The sequence below is a fragment of the Penicillium mononematosum genome (genome assembly GCF_028829835.1).
Source record: "Penicillium mononematosum strain IBT 11891 chromosome Unknown utg000003l:1.0-8172316.0:1.0-8177699.0, whole genome shotgun sequence".
NCBI classification, from domain to species: Eukaryota; Fungi; Ascomycota; class Eurotiomycetes; order Eurotiales; family Aspergillaceae; genus Penicillium; species Penicillium mononematosum.
In genome coordinates, this window is record NW_026643273.1 from 5,103,694 (window position 1) to 5,124,759 (window position 21,066).

Below are 21,066 nucleotides of genomic sequence, written 5' to 3' on the forward strand. Positions count from 1 at the left end.
CAATCGCCGGCTTCGGCATGGACAATGATATACCTAGATAGGGCTATCACAAAGAATTATTCAACTACTTATATATGGTTAACCTTTTCAATGGGATCATCACATTTACATAACTTCAAATTGAGATATACCTAGGTAGGTAATATTAATTTATCATTGAGGCGGCTTGGTCTGGATTCGGTCGGCTGTACACCGTACACCACACTATTGCCTCACCCAATATGGCACATTGCAGTAGCCCTGTAACTTGCCCACGCCATTGGCCACTAGGAGGTGCTCAATTATCGGGCTTCTATGTGTGTGCAGGAAACTCGCCGTTCAATTATAAAATTTCGGTAGGTTTTGTTGTGTCACACACGGGGTTCCTTTGGACTCAGGGTAACAACGTAGTGCTCAAGGGAAGCAACGGTGGCGACCAGGGGCAACATCACGGCACATTTTTGAAATGAAGGTAGCACCAGCTATAAGAACCAGTTTGAATATAGGGCAAAAGGGTCAATACAGGTAGCCTCTAGCATTCTCAGAACAAGAACTCAACAATGATTTTGTCTCAGTATCTATCCTATGCCCTATTGGCATTCCTCCTGCCCTCGGCGACTTCTGGACGCTCCATTTTCTCAACCTTTGGAGATAGAACCCAAAGCGCACTTCTGAAGTCAGGATGTGATGATGGCACGGGACTTGTTGACCCAGATGGCAAATGCAATGGCACTGGACTTGTGGACGACCCAATGCCCCATGACCGAGAAGGGTTCAAGTTCGAGAACCCATCCACAGATTGCAAATATGCATCTCAACCGCACATTTGGGACTCGTTCAAACACCTTGAGAAAGACATGAGCAAGTTATTCACGTTGATCCACAAAAATGTCAGCTTCACCGTTGTTGGGCATCACCCGATCGCTGGCCGCTATCACGACCTAATGCACTTTTACGTCAATGCCCTGCGTCGAGTCAGCATATTGTTTATTGACCATGCAGATCTGTTTGAAATCCACCCCCAGGGAATCTATGGCGGATGTAATGCTGAATGGTCGGTGGAGGAGATTCAGTTCAAAGGCGTGATGAATTCCGGTGAGCAAGAGACCTTCCTATCTTCAGCATTGCTGACTTGCTGACCCACTACAGGCGACAAGTTCGACATCATCAATGTCTGGTTCACACGTTGGCATGATGGCCAGATGGTCGAGATCCGCACGTACATAGATGCACCGAAGATCATGGATGCGCTGCACAAGAACGAAATATGGTGGAATGGCACGACCCTCCGCGACAATCTCCAGTATATGCCGGGGCCAGCGGGAATGCCAGATTTGAAGGAAATTGAGGGAATGATGGGATATCCGGACGGGAGCAAATACGAGGACTAAGCTGGAATGTGGATGGCTAAGAGAGGGGAAAAATAACTATGTATACCTCGTACATCGATGTAGTTTCGTGTAGTTCAAATTGGAAAGGGGAAGATGTCTAATTTGCTTGGCGCCGATTTAACCAATCCAACTCCCCGCACTGTTCCCCGTAGTTTTCCAAATATGTCCGAGCCAACGCCTCGCAAGCGCTCGCGTTTAGCCTGCACTTCGTGTCAGTCGCGAAAGCGCAAATGTTCAGGCGGGCAGCCTTGTAGCACCTGCGCCCAAACTGGTGCGGAATGCCAATACAGTGCGCGCAAGAAACGCGCCAGATCCCATAGTCTGTACCGAGCGAGCCTGTCACTCAGTGAACGACCAACAGATGGCTGGTCCGATGCAGTTCCAAATACTATGAGCGCTGCACCCAGCGCTACAATACAGGCCTCTCCTCGCCGCGCAAGCAGTCCAGGGGGCGTTACCCATTTCCCTACAGGCCAATTCTGGTGCCGCGTTTGTTCGCAAGCTTGGGCTCAATATTGACCCAGCGCATGCGCCAAGATTGCAATTGTTCGCCTGGAATGTCGGTGAGAGACGGGTATCGCCACCGCTATCGTCGGAGCTTCCCTCGATGCCTATCACGCCGATTCCGACGACTATCACCAAAGTCATCTCACAGGAAGAGATGCGGCGGCTAACAGCTATTTATTTCGAGAAAGTCGATCCATGCTATGCATTTCTGGACCGTAAGATGATCTTTACTCGAATTGCAAAACGCTGGGGATCTTCTTCATCTCCCATTGATTCTGCGGAACAGCCCTATGATGCTGTACTATGCGGCGTGGCTGCCTTCGGGTATCTATTTTCGCGTCGCGAGATCATAGCAACGGAAGTCCGACTCATTGAGACCGCCCGCACTCTACTGGATAAGAGTATCCTCGCGGCGGAAACACCGTCGGTCGACATAGTGACAGGCTGGGTGTTGCGAGCTGCGTATCTACGCATGACAGCCTCGCCACATGCTGCATGGATGGCCAGCTGTACATTGATGCATCTCATCGAAGCTGCAGGGTTACATCTTGAAACATCAGATCCAGAAGCAGCAGGCCTGCTTCAAGTATCATCGCCTGAGACGCGCAGTTGCCAAGACGACGATATAGGACACCAGGGGACCAGCGATCCTGAAACCCGGCGAAAGCTCTTTGGCATGGCTCGTCACCTCAACACATGGATTTCCTTTGACCTCGGCCGCTCCCGCGTTGTGCTTCACGGCGCCACAGCCCTCTACCCTACAAACAGACCCCAATCCCGCAATCCACCGCAGCAAGCACCGCCCCGAGCACCACGCGCAGACCTCTTCCATCTCCTCCCGCTCTCCGAAAACCTCGATCCAACAGGACCCTCACTACAAGATCTCCCAGAACTCGAAACAGCCCTCAGCTCCGTCCTGGATCTCCTCTATTCCGAGCCGTCGCTAATATTAGTTCAATGCAACCTAATGCTGTGCATTTACCGCCGTCTCCGCGCTCTAGATCCACACGGCCCATTATCCTCTAGCCTCCTTGACCGCGTCCTTGCACTGGCAGCCCGCGGGCTCTGTGCCGCTCGTGGAATGGTCGCCTCCACCTGCCCCTGGCACCAAGTTGCCAACGTCCCCTTTCAGGTCGTCTGCTCACTTCTAGCAATTGACAACCGGGCTGCGTTGGCGCTGCTCGCTGATGCGATGCGGACTCTGCGTGAAGTTCTCTCTGCCTATGATACACCTTCTATGCGTGAGGCATATTCCACGGCATACCTACTTATTGCGTTACATCAGCGGCGAAAGGAGGATGATACCCGTGCTCTTGGTGAGGTTCTGCGGGTCAATGCCGCTGCTGCGGCTCCACCGGACCAGAGAGATAGGCACATTGCAGCGACAGCGTTAGCCGAGCAGAGCCAAAGGCAGGAGCAGGCTGCGTCAGAGTCTCTGGTATCAGATGCGGAGTTCTCATGGCTCGGTGATTTGATGATTGATATGCCTAGTCTGCAGAATTTTGATCTGGACCAATTTCTAATGACGGATGTCCCATGGCCTTTACCTGAGATGGGGATTTGAGGTTTATGGGGGTTTCCTAGACCGATGCAGATTCCACTACTCTACTACAATTTCGAAATTTCGATCGTTGTTGCCCTTGCCTTGACTGGAGAGTACACAAACCCGCTTCCTTCCTGTTTTCAACAGGCCACGCACTATTACCCCCCCCCCCCCCTCATTTTCCTTTCTTTCTTTCGTCTTCATATTCACCTTAAATTTTTCATCCCAGGGTCTACTGTAAACTTGTGGAGGGATACATGGTAATTGAGAATTGAGAAAGTGACAGAACATAGCCATAGGTATCTCCGAATGCCATACTCCACAGGAGGCACGGAATTGTAGATCACATTCAAGTAGTCTCCGACTTCAACACCCAGTGCAAATACTGAAGAGCATAATTATCAAAATAAGCCTCCAAATAGCACCTGCTGTCCCCTGTTATGTTTTAGTCGAATCGGTCGAGTTGCTATGTCGAAGCTTCTCGAAACTTCGATTGACCAACATGTCACACGTCAAGACTTGATCCCTGACGTCACCCCACCTTGAGACACCTCGATGACTGACATTCAAGTACATTCAAGTCCTTTGCTGGCCTTTCGTGCCTTATTCCTTCTCCAAATCTCATGTTCTTGAATCTGTGCTTTTCCATATTCCTTTTAGTTCTCAATCCCCTCCATTGCGCTCGATCCGCCTTCCCTTTCGAACCTTCTACATCATTCGTGAAGTACACCCTCTCTCGTTTCCCAAGCGGGATTATTTTCCCTTCATAAATCACCGTCGGTTCATAAGCGTACACCTCCGATCTGAGGCTCACAGTTTCTGAATTCCTTTTTCCATTTTCCCATAAAACCCAAATTTACCCCACACTATGGTTGCCGAGACCAAGCTCTATGACGCCTTGAGCGTCAAGCCTGATGCCACGCAAGATGAGATTAAGAAAGCATACCGCAAGGCAGCATTGAAGCACCACCCGGACAAGAACAAAGACAACCCTAAAGCTGCTGAGAGATTCAAAGGTACGGTACCCCGCATGCTCTCGGTTTGCCACACATGACTAACAGTTTTTTTAACAGATGTATCGCAAGCCTACGAGGTCCTATCCGATCCCGAAAAGCGCAAGGTCTACGACCAGTTCGGCCTCGAATACCTGATGCGTGGCGGCCCTGCACCGCCCCCGCCAGGCGGAGGCGGAGGCGGCGCAGCTGGCTTTGACGGCGGCATGCCCGGAGGATTCAACTTTGGTGGCATGCCCGGTGGAGGAACGCGGACGTTCCACTTCTCAACCGGTCCTGGCGGTGGTGGTGGGTTCAGTTTCAGCGATGCCAACGATACTTTCCGCACCTTTGCCAAGGACAGCGGCGGGATGGGCGGGATGGGCGGCATGGACGACGAAGATTTTATCTCGATGCTCGCAGGAGGACTGGGTGGCGGCGGCGGTTTCCGTAGCAGCCGTCCGGGATACTCGAAACCGAAACGCGCACCTACCCCCGAACCAACAATCATCGAGAAAGACCTGCCACTAACTTTGGAGGAAATCTACAGCGGTACCTCCAAAAAGGTCAAGACGAAAAGCAAGGCTTTTGACAGTATGGGCAAGCTCACTACGAAGGAGGTGACTTTGGAAGCCAACATCAAGCCTGGGCTGCGTGCTGGCTCGAAGATCAAGTACAGAAATATTGGGGACCAGGAAGAAGGTGGACGACAGGATGTTCACCTGATTGTGAAAGAGGTATGAGAATGCTCCTGGCTGCAACAAATGCACTTGACGAATCATTACTAACAATCCATTACAGATCGATCATCCCAGTTTCAAGCGCTCTGGTGACAATCTTATCACAACAGTTGATCTCAGCCTGAAGGAAGCATTGACGGGCTGGGAGCGCATTGTCCGCACCATCGACGGGAAGTCAATCCGCGTGTCTAAACCAGGCCCAACCCAGCCCGGTCATGAAGAGCGCTATCCCGGTCTAGGAATGGTGAGCTCCAAGAAACCCAGCGACCGCGGCGACCTGATCATCCACGCAAACGTCAGTTTCCCCACTAGCTTGACTAGCTCCCAAAAAGACATTCTCCGGGATGTGCTGCCTTAGAGGATTTGAATTAATTGCATATACCTGGCGTTTGGAGTGAAATGGGGCGGAATATTTAATGACAATGACACGAACACACTTTTGTATGAGGTTTTTAATAAGGTCTTTCATTCGATAGGCTAGTCTTTATTCTTTATGCATATGAATACAATTTGCCCTGGACAGGTGAAGCGCGACCAAATAACGTAATATACTCGTGGACACCTGTTGCAGTCTAACCCGATTAAGCGAATGCGGAGAAAGCAGTGACACCTTGGAGAAATCAAGCTTGGAATTCATCACTTCTGTTTACCTTGGTCTGTTTACATAGAATCATGAAACAACGAATCACCTTCATCCAGCGCGTCGATGCCGGCTTCGACCCGCAGCAAGTCGTACTAACCACGTCATCCCTCTCCGTCCGCGGCCTGGACGCCGCGCGGGAGGATCGCATTACGGTCGGACTGGATGAGCTTCCAGAGGAGGTGAGAAAGGATTGTCGATTGCAGAACCTATTGAGAATCGGGAAACACTAACCGGTTTATTTGTTGTGTTTAGTTCCGTGCTGTGCTCGAGCAATCTCATGAGCTCCATCTCCGCTGGGCCTCCGAAAGGTCTTTTGATGCTGTCGCGCCATTCAGCAGCCGGGTTTCGCCTGGTCTGCATGTGCATTATACTCCGGTCGAGTCGGAATCATCTTCGTGAGCTCATACCCATATTCTGGGTTTGGGAAAAATGGGATTGACTGATTTGGTTATCGATAGGGAGGCGCTGTGCACGCTGCTCCGCACGGTAGTCGCGCCTAACAAAGACGCTCAATACAAGGATTGTTCGAAGCAGGAGGTATTCTATGATTATTCCTTTCCATTCGAGGGTACTACCTGGCTATGTTCTGGATGCGTTCGATCTGACCCGGAAACTGCTATACAGGATTCGTTCATTACACCCCCACTTCGCTCGACACAATTCGCTTCCTCGGCCTCCCTACAATATTACACATATCTTCCTTCCATCCAGTCTCTGGTCAGATATGTTCAGACCAATGTCTGTGACCATAATCGTGCAGATGGCCCCGAGTGCCACACCCGGGCCGATGCTCTCCTCTCAGCAGATTCGGTCGATATCGACTATGACAGCGTTTCGCGCGCCTTAACTGTGTCCGGGCTCTGGACTAGTCCACCGACGGGTGGTTGGACGGATCAGTTTCGGAAGCCAGCATCCGCTGCTGATCAAATCGAGTTCGGCCTCCTGGGCGCCGACGCAGGGCTTGAGCCAGAGGAGATCAAGATGGGCGGGCTGTTAGCGGTTGTCGGGCTTGACGAGAAGCTAAGTACGTGGCCTCTGCATTTCTTATATTGCTTGCCCTCTTCTAGCTCTAATTATCCGGAATGGTCGACTAACTCTTGTACAGAACCAACCATGTTCTCATTCCCCTCCCGCCACCAACCTCTCACTGAACCATCGACCTACGCCGTCTCATTCGCTTCCCCAACTGGTCTCCATCCAACAATGTCCATATCCATGCCCCGATCATCCCTCAAACGACCCCCAGCTCCCAGCGACACAACCTGCGCTCTACACACATACCTCACCCTCCCTTCGACCATTTTCGGAGATCAATACCAGCTCGCAACAACAGATCCACTCTTTCTCGAGTCACACAATCTTGTAGCCCTGCGTGCCTTAGCAGGCGAAATGGATCTTGAAGCCCCAGACTGGGTTGTTCAGCGCTGGGGCTCAAACTGGCTTCTCGAACTAGCAACTCTCAGAGAAACTGAAGACGCGACCACCACACCAGATCACTCAAATTGGACTGCCAGTATTCCTCTACACCTGCGGTACCAGCCGCCCTCCGAAACAGGCCACCGTACTGCCCACATCCCCTGGCCGGTCGTCTTCTGGGCCTGTACTGCCGAGGACGACACGAATATGGGTGTAAACCCCTTCGACCGCACAAATCTCGGTTGGGACAGTTTATTCGGTCCGCGAACTTTATTCTACCAGCTTCAACCTGCAGGCGATCGTCTTGTTGAGGAGGTCGATGTGCCGGTTCTACGACTGGAGGGCGGGGATGGCTACTTCCAAGGCAAACATATTGAGTTTGGCACTTGTGTGTTTATCTCCCTTGGGTTCATGTGGGTGCTTTGGCGGCTTGCTTGTGTTGCTTGGTCGTCTGATGTTGGAAATAAACGAACCAAGGGTGTGCATGATAAGAAAGAATAATTGGTTTATATGATATTGGATGCTTCATTTACTAGCGTTGACGTTTCTCACTGTCTTTTTTAACTCGTAATCCAGAATACTATCCTACCAGTTTCTTGATGAGTGACCTCTAAAGTATGTAATCCTTAGTAGCATATCTAGGGCCACACTGATGATGTTTCAACTTGATTAATGAGAAATTCTGGAATGTAGTTCGCAGAATACACAAGTAGAATGTCAGGCGACAGAACGATAGCAATATCTGATTGTGATTCTGAAAATGAGAGGTAATTGCCATTGATATCTGTGACTTTTACCAGAGGACCGAATGCAAAAAAGACTATCACGCTAGCTCCCAAGCTGTGGGCTAGATCTGCCATACTCCCGGAATGGTATACTGTCGTCGAGAAGGGTCCCACGGTGAGTAAATGCAGGTCCTGGAATGTGAGTACTCATTTGCACAAACGACGCTTCGTATAAGTCATGGCTGGCCTCCGGATGGTAGAAGAAGTTTCACAATCATGGTCTCATGGTCTCATTTTCCTTGCCCAATGGCATGTTTGGTCGCCATATTTGCAAGGAGACAGTGCCCGTGGATACCACAAAGCACATGCTGGGTGTTGATACTATCGGGTGTAATGGTCGAGGTTGGGTTTGTCCATTTGTTTCTCGGGGGTTCGGGATGGGGAGGACTGGGTGCCACAGTCTGAACAGGGCTTGACTGTGGTACGAACCCAAATTAGCGAGTGTCGGTAATTTGCCAAACAATGAGTAGTACTGACTTGAACAGATTCACGCAGCTAACGTGCTGGCTCGTCTTCTCGGGGGTACAGGTCTCCGTGGTCGATCCAGCGCTGATCATGAAGCCCCCATGTAGATTGAGATCCCCACATAAAGTCCAACTCAGAACACCACCGCAACCGGTCGAACAAGGGGCACTGCATCTCGGAAGTAATATCGTATGTCACCAATCGTCCGGTCTTGCTCAAGGTCAGCCGGGGCTGTCGAGGAGTAGCAAATGGCGATGGTCTCGCGAGCCAGCCAAACTGGCGTCGAAATGCCATTTTGAGTGTTGTGACTTGCTAGCTGCAGGGAGATTTGTTGTCTATAATATCCAACGTTAGTAGGCTCTCGTATGGATATGGTTGTCGAGGTGTCACACTTCAGGAGTCTGAGTCTGGTTGAATAGGGGAGGGAAGTGGACGATACATGTACTTGTGCACACTCACTGTAATGTAGGAGAAACCAGGTATTTGTGGAGATGTGCCTCAGTTCGTCGTGGCAACGGGTGTTTGAGAAAACAACTGTAGGGATTGGAGCTCGACATAAAAACTGGGATCAGATTTGCAATTTCTGAATGTGGGACATCGTTCAGTGCATTTGTTTATTCTAGGCTAAGGTTGTTTACACAGTGTAGGTTAAACTACTGGCTACAGAAGCATTTACAAACGCATCTTGAAGTAGAATACCAAGTTATATTGTAATTCTACCTAAGAACTTGCTTGGTTTCACCATAAAGGCTACTTATCCTGAACACCACGTAAAGGTGCAAGTCTTGTTCAGGTGTTGCACACAGGACCCGTGCAACTGGGTAGGGGGATGGGGAGGGGGAGGGGAACAAAGAAAGAAGTAAAGTACCTAGGTAAGTAACAAACAAAGAAACAAATAGACAATAGAAACAAAAGGGACGTACCTGAGTAAACTTCAGATCTCCTGATGTTCAGTGGAGAACCCAGAAAAGTACAGTCTGTTTCCGCAGAGGTGGAGGCCCTGATACCAAATCGGGTACCCAAGGGATTCCCAGGGTTCCCTGAGTTGTCCTGTAGGGCTCAAGAGATCTTAGGTTTCCCCGAGCTGTCCTTTAAGGCACCCACCCCACATGCTTCGTGCCATTCACAGCCTTAACTAGGCCGCATCAAAGAGCCATCAGTACCTCAGGGTTGTCCTTCACTGGTCAACAGTAGACATATCTCGGATATGACTCTGGAGCTGAAGGGGACCACGATGTGCAATGTGGATCCAGAGGAAGGAAGGAAGAGAAAGAAGAAGAAGAAAGAAAAGCTGGGGGGAGGGGGGGTATTTATAATTTTCCAGTGGCTTAAGGCAGGAAGGAACTGGGGTGGGGGACGAGTTTTGACAAACAGGGAAGGCACCTGACCGAGGACATGGGTGCCTGGGGGTCCCCTGCTTATGAGCCTCAGGATATCACAGCTTAGTCTATCTCCGAACATGAGCTTTAGCCCTAGCACACATTCTAGATAGTGACGTATAATATATCCTCCTGCTTCAAGTTCCAATTTCTGCCTCATGACTCAGGTAAGTGTTGTCCTATGCTTGACTCGCACTAAAAGATTGAATTTCTCATCTAATGAGAAGATAGGCCAGTACTTGGAATATTCCGCCAGCTCAGCTAAACAGCCCTTGCCTTCTCGAATACCCTTGCTGCCATCTCGCCGACGTGGACCGATTGACGAGGACGTCCCAGGATGATTTGACAGATTGTCCACTCAGAGCTTCCTGCCATCTCGCGCCTGCGTGACTTTCAGCAATGGACTGGAGATGTGATATAGCTCATAGCTCAATGCATCCACTGGACTTTGGATCGAGTACCCTCAGGCCACGCATGCACCATCGAAGAGAGCTCTTGTTCGAATTGAATCGGGCTACTGGAACCTTGGAACGATTCCGAATGCCTCATAAGACAAATTCAACCATCGCGGCCGTCGAACAGGCTACGACAAAAGAACTGTTCAACGTCATCCTCTATGACTATGCTCCCTATTCTGCTGGGATCAAAAACAGCAAGATCATACTTGGAGACGGCAAGGATAATTGTGCTGCCACATTGTTTGGCGATGTACACCCTGCTAACATGATAAGTATTCAGACACAAAGGACCATGTCCGAGACTCAAGCCAACTCACGTCGAGACCACTAGGAGACGAAAACCTTCGAACTACCTGCACGCCCAGTTTTCAGTGTTGCCGTCTGTCAAATCGGGTGCCACAACGGCTCGGGCCGGATCCACATGACCCGAACCTGCATGCGATGCAATACCTATAGGGCTGTCAGAGCTTGTGAAATCCCCCGGTCCCTCCATCGTGTTTAAAGTGTGAGACACCTACTTATGTGTCATGACCGTCTCAAATTGACCGAACCGTCACGCAACCGGCCGACCAGGTACATATGTATGTTTCGAGATCTGTGTCTTGGCGGGCGAAGAGCGTATCGAATACCGAACATGCGAGGACACAGTCACACAAGAGCTCAGTTATAGAAGAATGAATACGTGTTCTTTATGCACCTATGTGTACAAAAATTTCCCTGGAGGGTGGAGCTTTCTTAGCTGAGCTGCCGCCCCTTTTACGAGGGCAGACCCATTGACCCGCTAGATCGTAGGATAAGCGCAGTGACATCCTCTCGAGGCCAGCGAAAATTATAGTACGTTTTTGATGCATGTTCATGTTACAAAATTCCATCCAGGAGTGAAATCCAAACGGGTGTATGGCTAAGGCCTGCATCTGCGTGGCGAATTCGGATGTAAGGAACTTCTTGCACTGGGTCGATCCAAGCAAAGATATTAGAGATCTACGGGGCAATTTCAGAAGGACCTCGTACTCATCTTCCTTGCAGGAAGGATTAGTATGAGATATCTGGTGTCGCTAATTCCTATATACGTCGTAGTCTCGTTCTCTGCTGGGGTCGAAGTCGCGCTTCATCCAAGCAAAACGTAGTCAACCGCCCGGCTAGTTGGGACAAGGTAATGATGCTCCTTGAGGTGATCTGGCCATTGAGCAGCTAGTTGGGCGACTACTTCGGTAACCGACCTCATTACGGTGTGGTTTCTTTTGCTGGAAATTTTGGTGGAGGTGACAATGGGAAGGGGTATGTTATATAATACTACCAGACAATATATCTGCCTTAAAATTATCTGCTACTATTCCATGAGATCGCTATCGAATATTGGTTTCATCATTCTTCCGGGGTGTCGAAGAATAGCTCTCAGGTCGGCGGTCGGCGGCCGTGGAGTCAGTTTGGAAAGGCCCGAGTAAGTGCTGCGGCTGCCTGGGGAGGTCCTCGGCACTAACCTAAAGCTCGCAATAGCGCTTGCGTAGCTCCTTTGCTGCCTGCGCCCAGGAGGGGTGGGCGTGGGGGCCGAGAGAAAATTAGATAAATCGACCAATAGACCCCAGGGCCTCGTACTGAATGATTTTCTCTTCGTATTCACACTGTTCATCCAGAAGACTCATCATCAATCTTAAAACCCCCTTCACAATGCCGATCACCAGCGATTTCATCCTTGACGTCTCGAAGTTCCGCCCGGAGAACGTCACGGAGTCAACGAAGAAAGCTGCAGCTCTCCTAGAAGACATCACCACCAATGGCCCCCGATGGTGGGAGGTAGGCATCGAAAAATATCGTGAGATGCGGGAGCTTGGTCAAACACCGCTACCCAAGCCCGTCTATCTCCCAGAGGCTCTCGACGGCACTGTTCCTTCGCGCGACGCTGGTCGTGAGATCCCCATCCGTATCTACAAGCCCGACAATGGCCAGCCCAGCAAAGGCATCTTCCTGCACTTCCATGGGGGCGGTTTCGTGCTCGCAACGCACAAACAGTGAGATTCTCCCCTCCACTGGCTCCTCCCTCCGACCTGCAAATACTAACGTCTTCGACAGCTCCGATAGCACCCTCCGAGAATATGCCAACAAGTGCCAGCTCACAGCTATCTCAGTCGGATACCGTCTGGCCCCGGAACACCCCTACCCGGCTGCCGTGCACGATGCTATTGATGCCGCCGAGTACATGGTGGACCACGCGGTAGAGGAATACGGCGCTCCCCTCCGCTTTCTCGGTGGAGAATCAGCAGGGGCCTGTCTCGCCACCCTGTCAGCCCTACAGCTAATACGGTCACGGCAATCTTACAAACTGTCGGGTATCGTTCTTCCTTACGGCTTATTCGATCTGACCCTCGGGCTTCCCACGGTGGCGGCTTCCACCAAGCCCGTCATGATCAATTTGGCGATATTAGAGCGATTCAACGGCGCCTATGTGCCGGGAATGAGCACCGTCGAGCGCAAAATTCCTTCTGTGTCTCCACTATATGAGGACCTCCGGGCACTTGTTGCGGCCTCCGGAACATCGTTGCCCCCCGCTCTCTTCCTCTGCGGAACGGATGACCCGCTACTTGATGACACGATCTTGATGAGTTCCAAGTGGAGCATTGCCGGTGGCGAGGCTATCGTTAAAATCTACCCTGGTGCCACTCATGGTTTTACTGCGTTTCCCGGTCTGCCTGTGGCAGATGAGGCAAATGCGGTGACCCTAGGTTTCTTGCAGGAGAAATTGAGCGACTCGGCGTGATCAACGACAATTATAGATGTTTATGGAAGGGGGTCTATATCAATCAGACAAGTACCAGGTAGCAATGAAGTAATGGAAGCCTTGGTCCTATTTGCGTCATTAGTAGTTATCTAAATGTAATGTAACCCCTTATTCCCTTGATGTCTCCTATTCTGGGCCTTGATGTGCATAGAAACTGCACAAGTCTACTTCAACATTCAACCAACAACGATATAATCATGAATAACAGCTGTGCCATTGACCACACTTGCAATCTGGTCTTCAGTGCATGTCGATTCCAAAGCAAGAATATAGCAGACCGGACCCGGACTCTCCGGGACCTTGTTCTTGATATGCCAAGTAGATGGAGGCCCCTGTGTGGAATAAGAGGCATTATGAGCCGTATTTATCTTGCCTGTGGCCAGATCGCGATTGAAGAGCGCACGGTAGAAGATTTCATATGCAGTCTGTGGCTGGTAGGCCGGGACTTCATGACCAGCGTCGTAGACACGAGTGAAAGAAAAGTTACCATGCTGCCGGACCTGGCCGCCAATATACGAGGAGTTCGTGCGTAGAGGCGTGTATCCAGCAGACCGGAATCCAGAAGCACCAGCATGGTTAATCAGCAAACTGGCGTCTTCGCCCCCAATCCAGTTGCAAGCGTAGTCGCCGTCACCGTAGACGAGAGCGACCTTGATACCGGAGTCGAGCACGTACGCCAGGTCTTCAAGGTAGCCGTGCACGTCGGAACGCGGATAGTCTCCGACAGATTTGAAAGCGTTGTAAGCACCATTGCTTGATTCGGTGAAGTTGATCGGGACGCCCAATGCGCCTTGCACCCAGTGCTGGTTCAGCCAACCTAAGTAGTAGGACGGTGGGAAAGGGTCTGGGTTCCTGTGGGTGATGTCGTAGTAGCCGCGGTCTGAATACTCTATGTATGCACCTTCAACGTTGTTGCTACAGACCTTGTCGGCGTTGCGGCACGCTTTGTTGACGGTTTCATTGTTGCCGTACATTTGCGGATCTCCCTCTGCGGCCAGCGCGCGACAGTGCGTGATCAAGTCTTTGCATCCACCAGGGCGACTCCATGCGTCCATGGCGAGATCATATACGGTCTTGTTAATGGCCTGGATGTCGTAGGTATTGTTGTATGCCATTACTGGATATGTTGGTTCCTGTACTAGGAGATCGATGCAGCCGTTGATGATGCCCAGTGTATCCAAGTGAATGTAGTGTGATTCTCCCGGGGTATCGATACTGCCATTCTTTATCTTTTCGTTTTGTTCCTGGAAGAAGGCAGTAAAAGATGGGCCGTAGCGACCGCCGTATGACTCGGTCCAGATGCTGACCCGCTCATCATGGGGCTTGTAATGTGGAAACTCGGTGAACCAGGTCTGGGCAAAGTGCCACAGTGACCGTGCGGAGTTCTGAGTACTATTAGCCACAGTCGACTTATCCTGGCTAGCTGTCGTGCCGACGTAGAAAGTGTTATTCTGCTTGGGGACCCCGACCCACTCCGACAAGTTCCAGGCACCTTGAACTTGATCGAAGGTACCGTTAGTCGGGACATCATAACTGAAGCCGACCTGATTCGGCTGGTCAATGTATAGCATATTGACATAGTTATTCCAGGACCAAGGATTGAGCTCCGTGGAATTAGAATCCTCGTTGACTATACAAGGGCCATTTTCCTGCATGAGACCAATCATTGAGGAACTTCCTGGGCCTCCATTCATCCATATGGACAGTGGCGCATTCTTTGGGTTATGACGAGACTCGAAAAACCAGAAGAAAGTGTTGATCGGGTAGTCTTGATCAACATTTACATCGTCCAGAGACCCTGGTGGTAGATGGACGTAACCCGAATATGATCTCACCCCTGGAGTTGTTTCACAGATCCCAGGCTGTACAATTTATCAGTATCGGAGTTCAAATAATTGATCGTGTTACCTATAGATAGGAACTTCGGAGAGAATCGCACCTGTTTGTATGAAATCTTTACTCCCTTTTGATGCTGCGATTCAACTACCTTCAACCCATCTGGTGTGGGCGGAAAGTACTGCGCCGCAGCAGTTACTGCCAAAGCGGCGGTCCACAAATAAATCATGACCTGAACAAATTGGGGGCAACAAAAGAAAAGCCAAGAGAAGAGTTACAAGACCATGGACGTCCACGGGTTGTAGATCCCAAGTGTAAGCGGGGTGCGGGTACCTCGGGGAGTGCCAAGACAAGACCACCTGATATTTAATGCCCTAGTTATCTTATGCCTACAACAACATTTATAATCATAATCATCTACCACGCGACGTAATGGAGAAAATCGAATTGTATTGCACTAGCATAGGTTCAGACACATTCAAACAGGGAAAGTTCAACGCTCTGTAGTTCTCAATTTTCCCAAACCAAATCCCTCAAGCGTATTCCCTAAAGTCCTTGACATTTCAAACGACCTTGACATGGAACAAATACCGTTGACGAATCTGTGCTGGGTTTTCCACGACGTACTCACTGTGGTAAAAGCCCGAACGGCCACCTGCAGTCGTCGTTCCCACGCGAACATCTGGCACCCGGAACCCCTTGAAATCTGGGTGGATGTATTCAGCATCACGCCATTTCTTATGGACAGTGCCGCCACCATGGTGAACTGAAAAGGCCGAGGATTTGCCCAGTTCAACTTCACACAGCAAAATCAAGGCTTCCCCTTTCTGTTGGCAATATCCCGCAGACTTGGTGGATATGTCGGCAAAGTACCCCAGAAACGAAGTTCTTCCCACCGATACTGACAATTCCATCGCCACGCAGTCCTTGACTCAATATCCCTGCAAAGTTGCTGGATGCTGAGCCATGCCACAGAAGCCGCCGGTCTCCAATACTAGCAAGGTTTTCCTTTTCCCACTGGGTAAAACGCTCTGCCTCCCGGGACGTTCGAGACGGAACACGCCGATGACCCCCTAGGATGTGAAAGGGTTAGACTGGGTTTCTTACTACTATAATTTAAAATCAGCTTGCCTTGAATTGATAAGGGTGTTTGGAACTGGAAGATTTTTCCAAGTACTCCCGGAGCATCTTGAATTCTGTCGACTTCTCGTTCACTGTCAACAAGGGATAAAGGTCAGCTTCATGCTTTGGACTTTTTTTTTTTTTTTTTTTTTTTTTTTTTTTTTGCATAGCACTCGAAACTCAGAAAGGAAAAAGAAGAGAGAGAGAGGCACAAGGAATATGTACCTGGGGTCATCTTTGCCAGACCAAGTACTTGGGATATTTGGCTCATGGCCAACGAGGAAGACTGGGATTCTTTTTCCAGAATCTCGCCGGCATCGCGCAACTTGAGTAAGAGATCGAGAGATTCAAATTCCTGCCTGACAATATCATTTGTGTCTGAAAGAGTCAAATTTGTGAGAATCAAGCTTTCGTAGATCGTGCACAATCTCTTTCTCGCCTTGGAACTATAGACAGGCGCCAACTGAGGGTCGGTGAGATCCATCAGCTTGCCCAAGACTGCAATCCCAACCAGGAGCTTTTTCTTATCCACCTTGTTTTCAACCAAAACGCTGCGCCCGTGAGTGTGTAGCAGGTGGAGGTAGTTCTGCAAGTTTCCTGATGTGAATATGATTTTCAAAACATTTTCAACACTTGCGGGCAACGGGGTGGTCTTGCTGGTGAAGATCGGAGCTTCCCTGTGATGTGTTTCGAGGAAAATCCAGCCTTTAGCATTGGGAATAGCATGTCGGTCTTTCCAGGCTAGATGACTGCGCGACTTGAACTTCGACCTGAAGGTACGTTTGGCCGAGTCCAAGGTTCCTGCATTTCCAATCGAGTTTGATTCCTCAGATGATCCAAACTCGTACTGCAAGTCCCACGTGTGGAACGTCTGCGACTCGCCATGAACGAGAAGTTGGATGCGCGAAACTTCGACTGCTTTGTTCTGACCAGATCTGACCAACGTGGCGTCCCATGTCAATCCCGCGTCGTCCTGGTAAACGGAAAGCGTACTACCTAAGAACAAAACGTTAGACATTCAGCCCCCCCCCCCCAAAAAAGGAAATACTGTATATCACTAACTCGATGTTGGGTATCTTTTGTCAACCAAAGCGATCATACTCTTGAGCTTGATCTGTTCTTCATCCTTCGTTTTCTTTGAAGAGTTGCCTTGGTCATCCCCGAGCGAAGATTCTCGCGCACGCTTTTTGCCTTTGGGCTCAATGTCTGCATTCTTCTCTCGCTTGAGTATCTTTTCCTGAACGCTCTTTGGAATATCCGTTGCGATCTTCTGGAGTAACCAATCAATGTTCACAATTTGGCAACCTTCCAGTTTATCAGCCTGATCGACTGAAATGAAACCAACCTGTCAGTTGACGCCACGTCAGATGCGAAACTTGATGCTACTGACTCTTTTTCAATTTCCTCTTGACATTTTCCTCAGTTGTCACCAGATGAGTACAGTCACCGATATTCATCGATGCGAACTTCGCACCACATTTTTCAACCATCCGCTTGATTTCTCCTAGGTAATGGGGGGTCATTCATCAAATGATATCTAGAAAATGCCTCTCTCTTTATTCGACTTTGCTTTGGCTTGAGTAGGAACATACCATGTTGATACCCAGGAATTGTACCACTCGCACCGATGACCAAACCCTTCAGATTGTCGGCCAGCTTGTCCACCGGTTTTTCGGAAGCCATCTTCCCCGATGAGAAAAGATCCGCACTAATTCTAGCTCTATGAGGGCTCTATGGGAGCATCCAAAAGAAACCCAAAGACAAAGTACCAAAATTAAACCCAGAACATCGTCGTGGGAGAACTGGGCTACCCTTTTAAAATATTGATGGCACTGTAACAATGACATTGTCAGACAAACAAAGATGCTCCTTTCAAAGCCCCGGTCTTCTCCTTTGAAGCCTAAGGCTGAGGGCTACAAATTCATCCGAAAACATCTAGCAAATTCACAGTGGCTCGTTGAAAAGTTGAGAAGCCCTTTGTGCATCTATTACTGCCAAACACTAGAAGCAAGAGGAGATACATGTGGATGTCCTTTAAGATTTACAGTGTAGCATCTTACGTGGATAAATTGTGAGTTGTTGATTAATTTGATCAAAGCATAACAACATCCATTAGCTGAAATTAGTGAGACAAGGTTGTCCCCACAAGAAACGCTATACCCTCCTGATTGAAACTCATCAAACCGCAAATTTCATTAGAACAGATTAAAGATTCAGCTAGTTGCAAGTGAAGTAGTTGAAAGCCAAGACAGGACCAAGCTTGACCTCCTCTGCCCAAGCATCAAGATCGTACCGCATGCGATTCGAGTTGCTAAGCTTCTCGCCACCAGCAGGTGCATGGGCCTTGAGATCAAAGTCCGCAGGTTGTTCGTACAGGAGAAAGATGTACCGATGGGGAGCGCTCATAGGAGGGGGAGCAGGACCGATGTAGTTGGCGACGAAAGGCGCATCGAATTCGAGCGCACCATCCCTGGTGACCTTGATATCGGACTGTATCCAGTGGAGTATGGGGCTCAGAATGCCGAAGGAAGGGAAAGGTGCGTCAATGTCCAAGCTCACGACCAGGTAGGTGCTGGAGGGGTTGGCGCCGGGGAAGGAGAGCTTCGGAGGCTCTTGAGCTGCTGTGGCTTTTGTGAGTTCATGTTTCAATTGTCACACGACTCTGGGGAGAGGGAAGGTGACATGATGGAAATGAACCCGTCCGTACCTTTGAGGGGGAGCCATGTTCCTGGCTGCACGTTCTCATGGCTGCCAATGGTCAAGCCAAGGATCTTGGACTTGTCGTCGAGGAGGGACAGGCCCGCTTTGATGTGGCTATCCGAAGGCATTTTGGATGGAACCTTGATGCGATGAAAGAGAGATGAAATTTCGGATGTGTCCTTTTGATGTTCCAATGGAACAAGGAGTCACCTGAGCAGTTGGCTCCTTCCCAAAAGAAAGTTGCACATGCTTTCGGACTTAACGCGGAGATAACTGGCTCTTTCCCTTTTGGGTATTCTTATATCACTACATAAGGTATCTCGAATTTTGTTATAGCATCTATTCTTCCACTCATTCGGTGGATCATAGTACAACTATCCTCTCGTTTTTTGGCCTCTTTTCCCTTGCAATTTGAAATAAACATTACATTCCGATGAAAGGCTCACTCCTCGATCACCTTTGTGACCATAGCTCGCACACGGGCATTCCCCTCATCGGGGTACGGGGTTCCAAAATCACGCACAAAAGCAATATCCTTTTTACTTGTGTCAAACAATTCCATGTCGAAGCGACGGACAAAAGCCGCCAGTACAAGAAACAGCTCCGCGTAGGCCAAGCTGCAATATCATGTCAATAGATATTGGGAAGGAAGGAGAGGGGTCAAGTAACATACTTCATGCCCACACATATCCGACTGCCTTTGGAAAAGTTGACCATATATCTGTCGAGATGCTCGCCTTTCGCAGCGGCACGTAGCCATCGGTCTGGGTCGAAGGTGTGCGGATCGGGGAAGATCTCGGGGTCCGTGAGAACGAAGTAATTGGTCTCACTGACAGGAGTCTAGATTTGATCATGTCAACATAAATTCCGGGGTTGGAGCTAGTAGCAGTGACTTCACATACTCCGGCAGGAATGGTGTGATTCTTGTAGACCAATGCTTCATTAGGTGCGACACGAGCCGATCGACTCGCAATCCCAGTAGACACACGTAATGTTTCCCATACAACGGCGGACTATAAGAAGGAATCCATCAATTATTGTTAAGACCATAATAAGACCAGGGATAGACGCATCATCACACCATAGAAGAGAGGACTTACCAAATACGACAACTGTTCAAGCTGCCTCCATGTTGGTCGAGACTCAGGAGTGGGCATCACTGTCCCCAGTTCTTCTCGCAGCTTGGCTTTGATTGACTCATTCTTCAAGATGTGGAATGCCGCAATAACCATCGATCGGGCAGTTGTCTCGGTACCACCGATAATCATAGCAAATCCCTCATTGTTGAGGCGAACAGCGCTGCGCATATCCTCCGGCATAGTTGGGCCACACATAACTTCCATGACAGAACGAGTTCCCGAGCTTGTCGACTTGCTTTGCAGGAATTCCTCTGTCCGACGAAGAAGGTCCAACTTCTGACTCACCAGTGCATGCACGAATGGGTCAAGTTTTTGAAGCAACCACAACGGAAGCAAGGTCATGATAGTCTGCAGGACCGGGAAAAAGAATAGGACGTGACTGAACTTGAAAAGTCCGTTGATTCCATCTCTCACACTCGTGTTGAAGTCATCGTGATCAAGATTTCCACTGTCGAAACCATAGACATATTTGTGAATGACATCGGAAGTCAACCCAGCAAAGCCAGCACCGAGACTGACGACTTCGTGGAATTTAAACGCGCGTTTGAAATGATTGTCGAGTTTGTCAATATTTTCATATATCAAATGTCCTATGTTGGAGACGGCCTGCTTTGAAAAGTGTTTCTCAACATGTGAACGCCGCTTCCTGTGATCTTCTGGAGAGACACTAGAGAATCCCGACCCCTCGAGATCGAATCGAGCGACCAACTCAGCAGCCTTTTCGCGCCTGCGCTTGCTAGAGGCGTATATTTCATCGTAATAGCTTGAATCCTTGATATGCACCTCAAGAGGGGTAATGCGTATAATGGGTCCTAATGAAAAAATTAGACTCGTGATACTGCATATGTCTGGTAAGATTGACCGTAAATCTTATGTAGCCGCTCCATCTCCCAGATGAACATTCCTCCCTTGACCACATTGAAATAGAATTCATAGCCGCTTGTGATAGCTGCAAGTTTTGGCCCGGGAATTTTGCTGAGTGGATGGAAATACAACCGATAGATACTTTTGACGGCAATGTACATTACGAAGCCACATATTCCGAGTGCTAAAACACCGGCCATGTTGCAAGACTGCTCAACGAGTACAAACGAAGGATGAAATTTGCAAAACGATGTCAAATTTTCCAGGAATCATCTCGATTATTATAGCGGAGAAATAGTCATGCGCAATATGGACTATCAATTTGGCTTTC

The 21,066-nt window shown here is 49.4% G+C and overlaps 11 protein-coding genes across 11 annotated transcripts; 6 read left to right on the forward strand and 5 right to left on the reverse strand.

Moving 5' to 3' along the window:
* Nucleotides 1-539: 539 nt before the first annotated feature.
* N7519_006946 (nuclear transport factor 2 family protein) lies at nt 540-1,370 on the forward strand (the record flags this gene model as incomplete). Its single annotated transcript, XM_057293722.1, has 2 exons — nt 540-1,074; nt 1,129-1,370. The coding sequence occupies 2 exons, from the start codon at nt 540-542 to the stop codon at nt 1,368-1,370; spliced, it is 777 nt and encodes a 258-aa protein (XP_057148533.1).
* Nucleotides 1,371-1,532: 162 nt separating this feature from the next.
* Nucleotides 1,533-3,441, forward strand: N7519_006947 (putative C6 transcription factor; the record flags this gene model as incomplete). Its single annotated transcript, XM_057293723.1, has 2 exons — nt 1,533-1,738; nt 1,791-3,441. 2 exons carry the CDS (start codon nt 1,533-1,535, stop codon nt 3,439-3,441), a joined length of 1,857 nt encoding a protein of 618 aa, XP_057148534.1.
* An 847-nt stretch (nt 3,442-4,288) lies between these two features.
* Nucleotides 4,289-5,510, forward strand: N7519_006948 (putative DnaJ domain protein Psi; the record flags this gene model as incomplete). The annotated part of the gene is made up of 3 exons (XM_057293724.1): nt 4,289-4,436; nt 4,494-5,149; nt 5,214-5,510. 3 exons carry the CDS (start codon nt 4,289-4,291, stop codon nt 5,508-5,510), a joined length of 1,101 nt encoding a protein of 366 aa, XP_057148535.1.
* A 314-nt stretch (nt 5,511-5,824) lies between these two features.
* Nucleotides 5,825-7,712, forward strand: N7519_006949 (uncharacterized protein; the record flags this gene model as incomplete). Its single annotated transcript, XM_057293725.1, has 4 exons — nt 5,825-5,974; nt 6,048-6,190; nt 6,254-6,819; nt 6,901-7,712. 4 exons carry the CDS (start codon nt 5,825-5,827, stop codon nt 7,710-7,712), a joined length of 1,671 nt encoding a protein of 556 aa, XP_057148536.1.
* Nucleotides 7,713-8,491: 779 nt separating this feature from the next.
* N7519_006950 (uncharacterized protein) lies at nt 8,492-8,755 on the reverse strand (the record flags this gene model as incomplete). Its single annotated transcript, XM_057293726.1, has 1 exon — nt 8,492-8,755. The coding sequence occupies one exon, from the start codon at nt 8,753-8,755 to the stop codon at nt 8,492-8,494; it is 264 nt and encodes an 87-aa protein (XP_057148537.1).
* A 1,484-nt stretch (nt 8,756-10,239) lies between these two features.
* Nucleotides 10,240-10,629, forward strand: N7519_006951 (uncharacterized protein; the record flags this gene model as incomplete). Its single annotated transcript, XM_057293727.1, has 1 exon — nt 10,240-10,629. The coding sequence occupies one exon, from the start codon at nt 10,240-10,242 to the stop codon at nt 10,627-10,629; it is 390 nt and encodes a 129-aa protein (XP_057148538.1).
* Nucleotides 10,630-11,897: 1,268 nt separating this feature from the next.
* N7519_006952 (alpha/beta hydrolase) lies at nt 11,898-13,053 on the forward strand (the record flags this gene model as incomplete). The annotated part of the gene is made up of 2 exons (XM_057293728.1): nt 11,898-12,307; nt 12,369-13,053. 2 exons carry the CDS (start codon nt 11,898-11,900, stop codon nt 13,051-13,053), a joined length of 1,095 nt encoding a protein of 364 aa, XP_057148539.1.
* Nucleotides 13,054-13,250: 197 nt separating this feature from the next.
* On the reverse strand, nt 13,251-15,139 carry cp1 (putative carboxypeptidase S1; the record flags this gene model as incomplete). Its single annotated transcript, XM_057293729.1, has 2 exons — nt 13,251-14,936; nt 15,014-15,139. 2 exons carry the CDS (start codon nt 15,137-15,139, stop codon nt 13,251-13,253), a joined length of 1,812 nt encoding a protein of 603 aa, XP_057148540.1.
* A 334-nt stretch (nt 15,140-15,473) lies between these two features.
* Nucleotides 15,474-17,715, reverse strand: N7519_006954 (putative poly(ADP)-ribose polymerase PARP; the record flags this gene model as incomplete). The annotated part of the gene is made up of 4 exons (XM_057293730.1): nt 15,474-15,676; nt 16,480-17,028; nt 17,095-17,361; nt 17,625-17,715. 4 exons carry the CDS (start codon nt 17,713-17,715, stop codon nt 15,474-15,476), a joined length of 1,110 nt encoding a protein of 369 aa, XP_057148541.1.
* Nucleotides 17,716-18,249: 534 nt separating this feature from the next.
* On the reverse strand, nt 18,250-18,860 carry N7519_006955 (YbhB/YbcL family Raf kinase inhibitor-like protein; the record flags this gene model as incomplete). Its single annotated transcript, XM_057293731.1, has 2 exons — nt 18,250-18,653; nt 18,740-18,860. The coding sequence occupies 2 exons, from the start codon at nt 18,858-18,860 to the stop codon at nt 18,250-18,252; spliced, it is 525 nt and encodes a 174-aa protein (XP_057148542.1).
* Nucleotides 18,861-19,174: 314 nt separating this feature from the next.
* On the reverse strand, nt 19,175-20,935 carry N7519_006956 (cytochrome P450; the record flags this gene model as incomplete). The annotated part of the gene is made up of 5 exons (XM_057293732.1): nt 19,175-19,349; nt 19,406-19,572; nt 19,635-19,745; nt 19,833-20,683; nt 20,734-20,935. The coding sequence occupies 5 exons, from the start codon at nt 20,933-20,935 to the stop codon at nt 19,175-19,177; spliced, it is 1,506 nt and encodes a 501-aa protein (XP_057148543.1).
* Nucleotides 20,936-21,066: the final 131 nt, after the last annotated feature.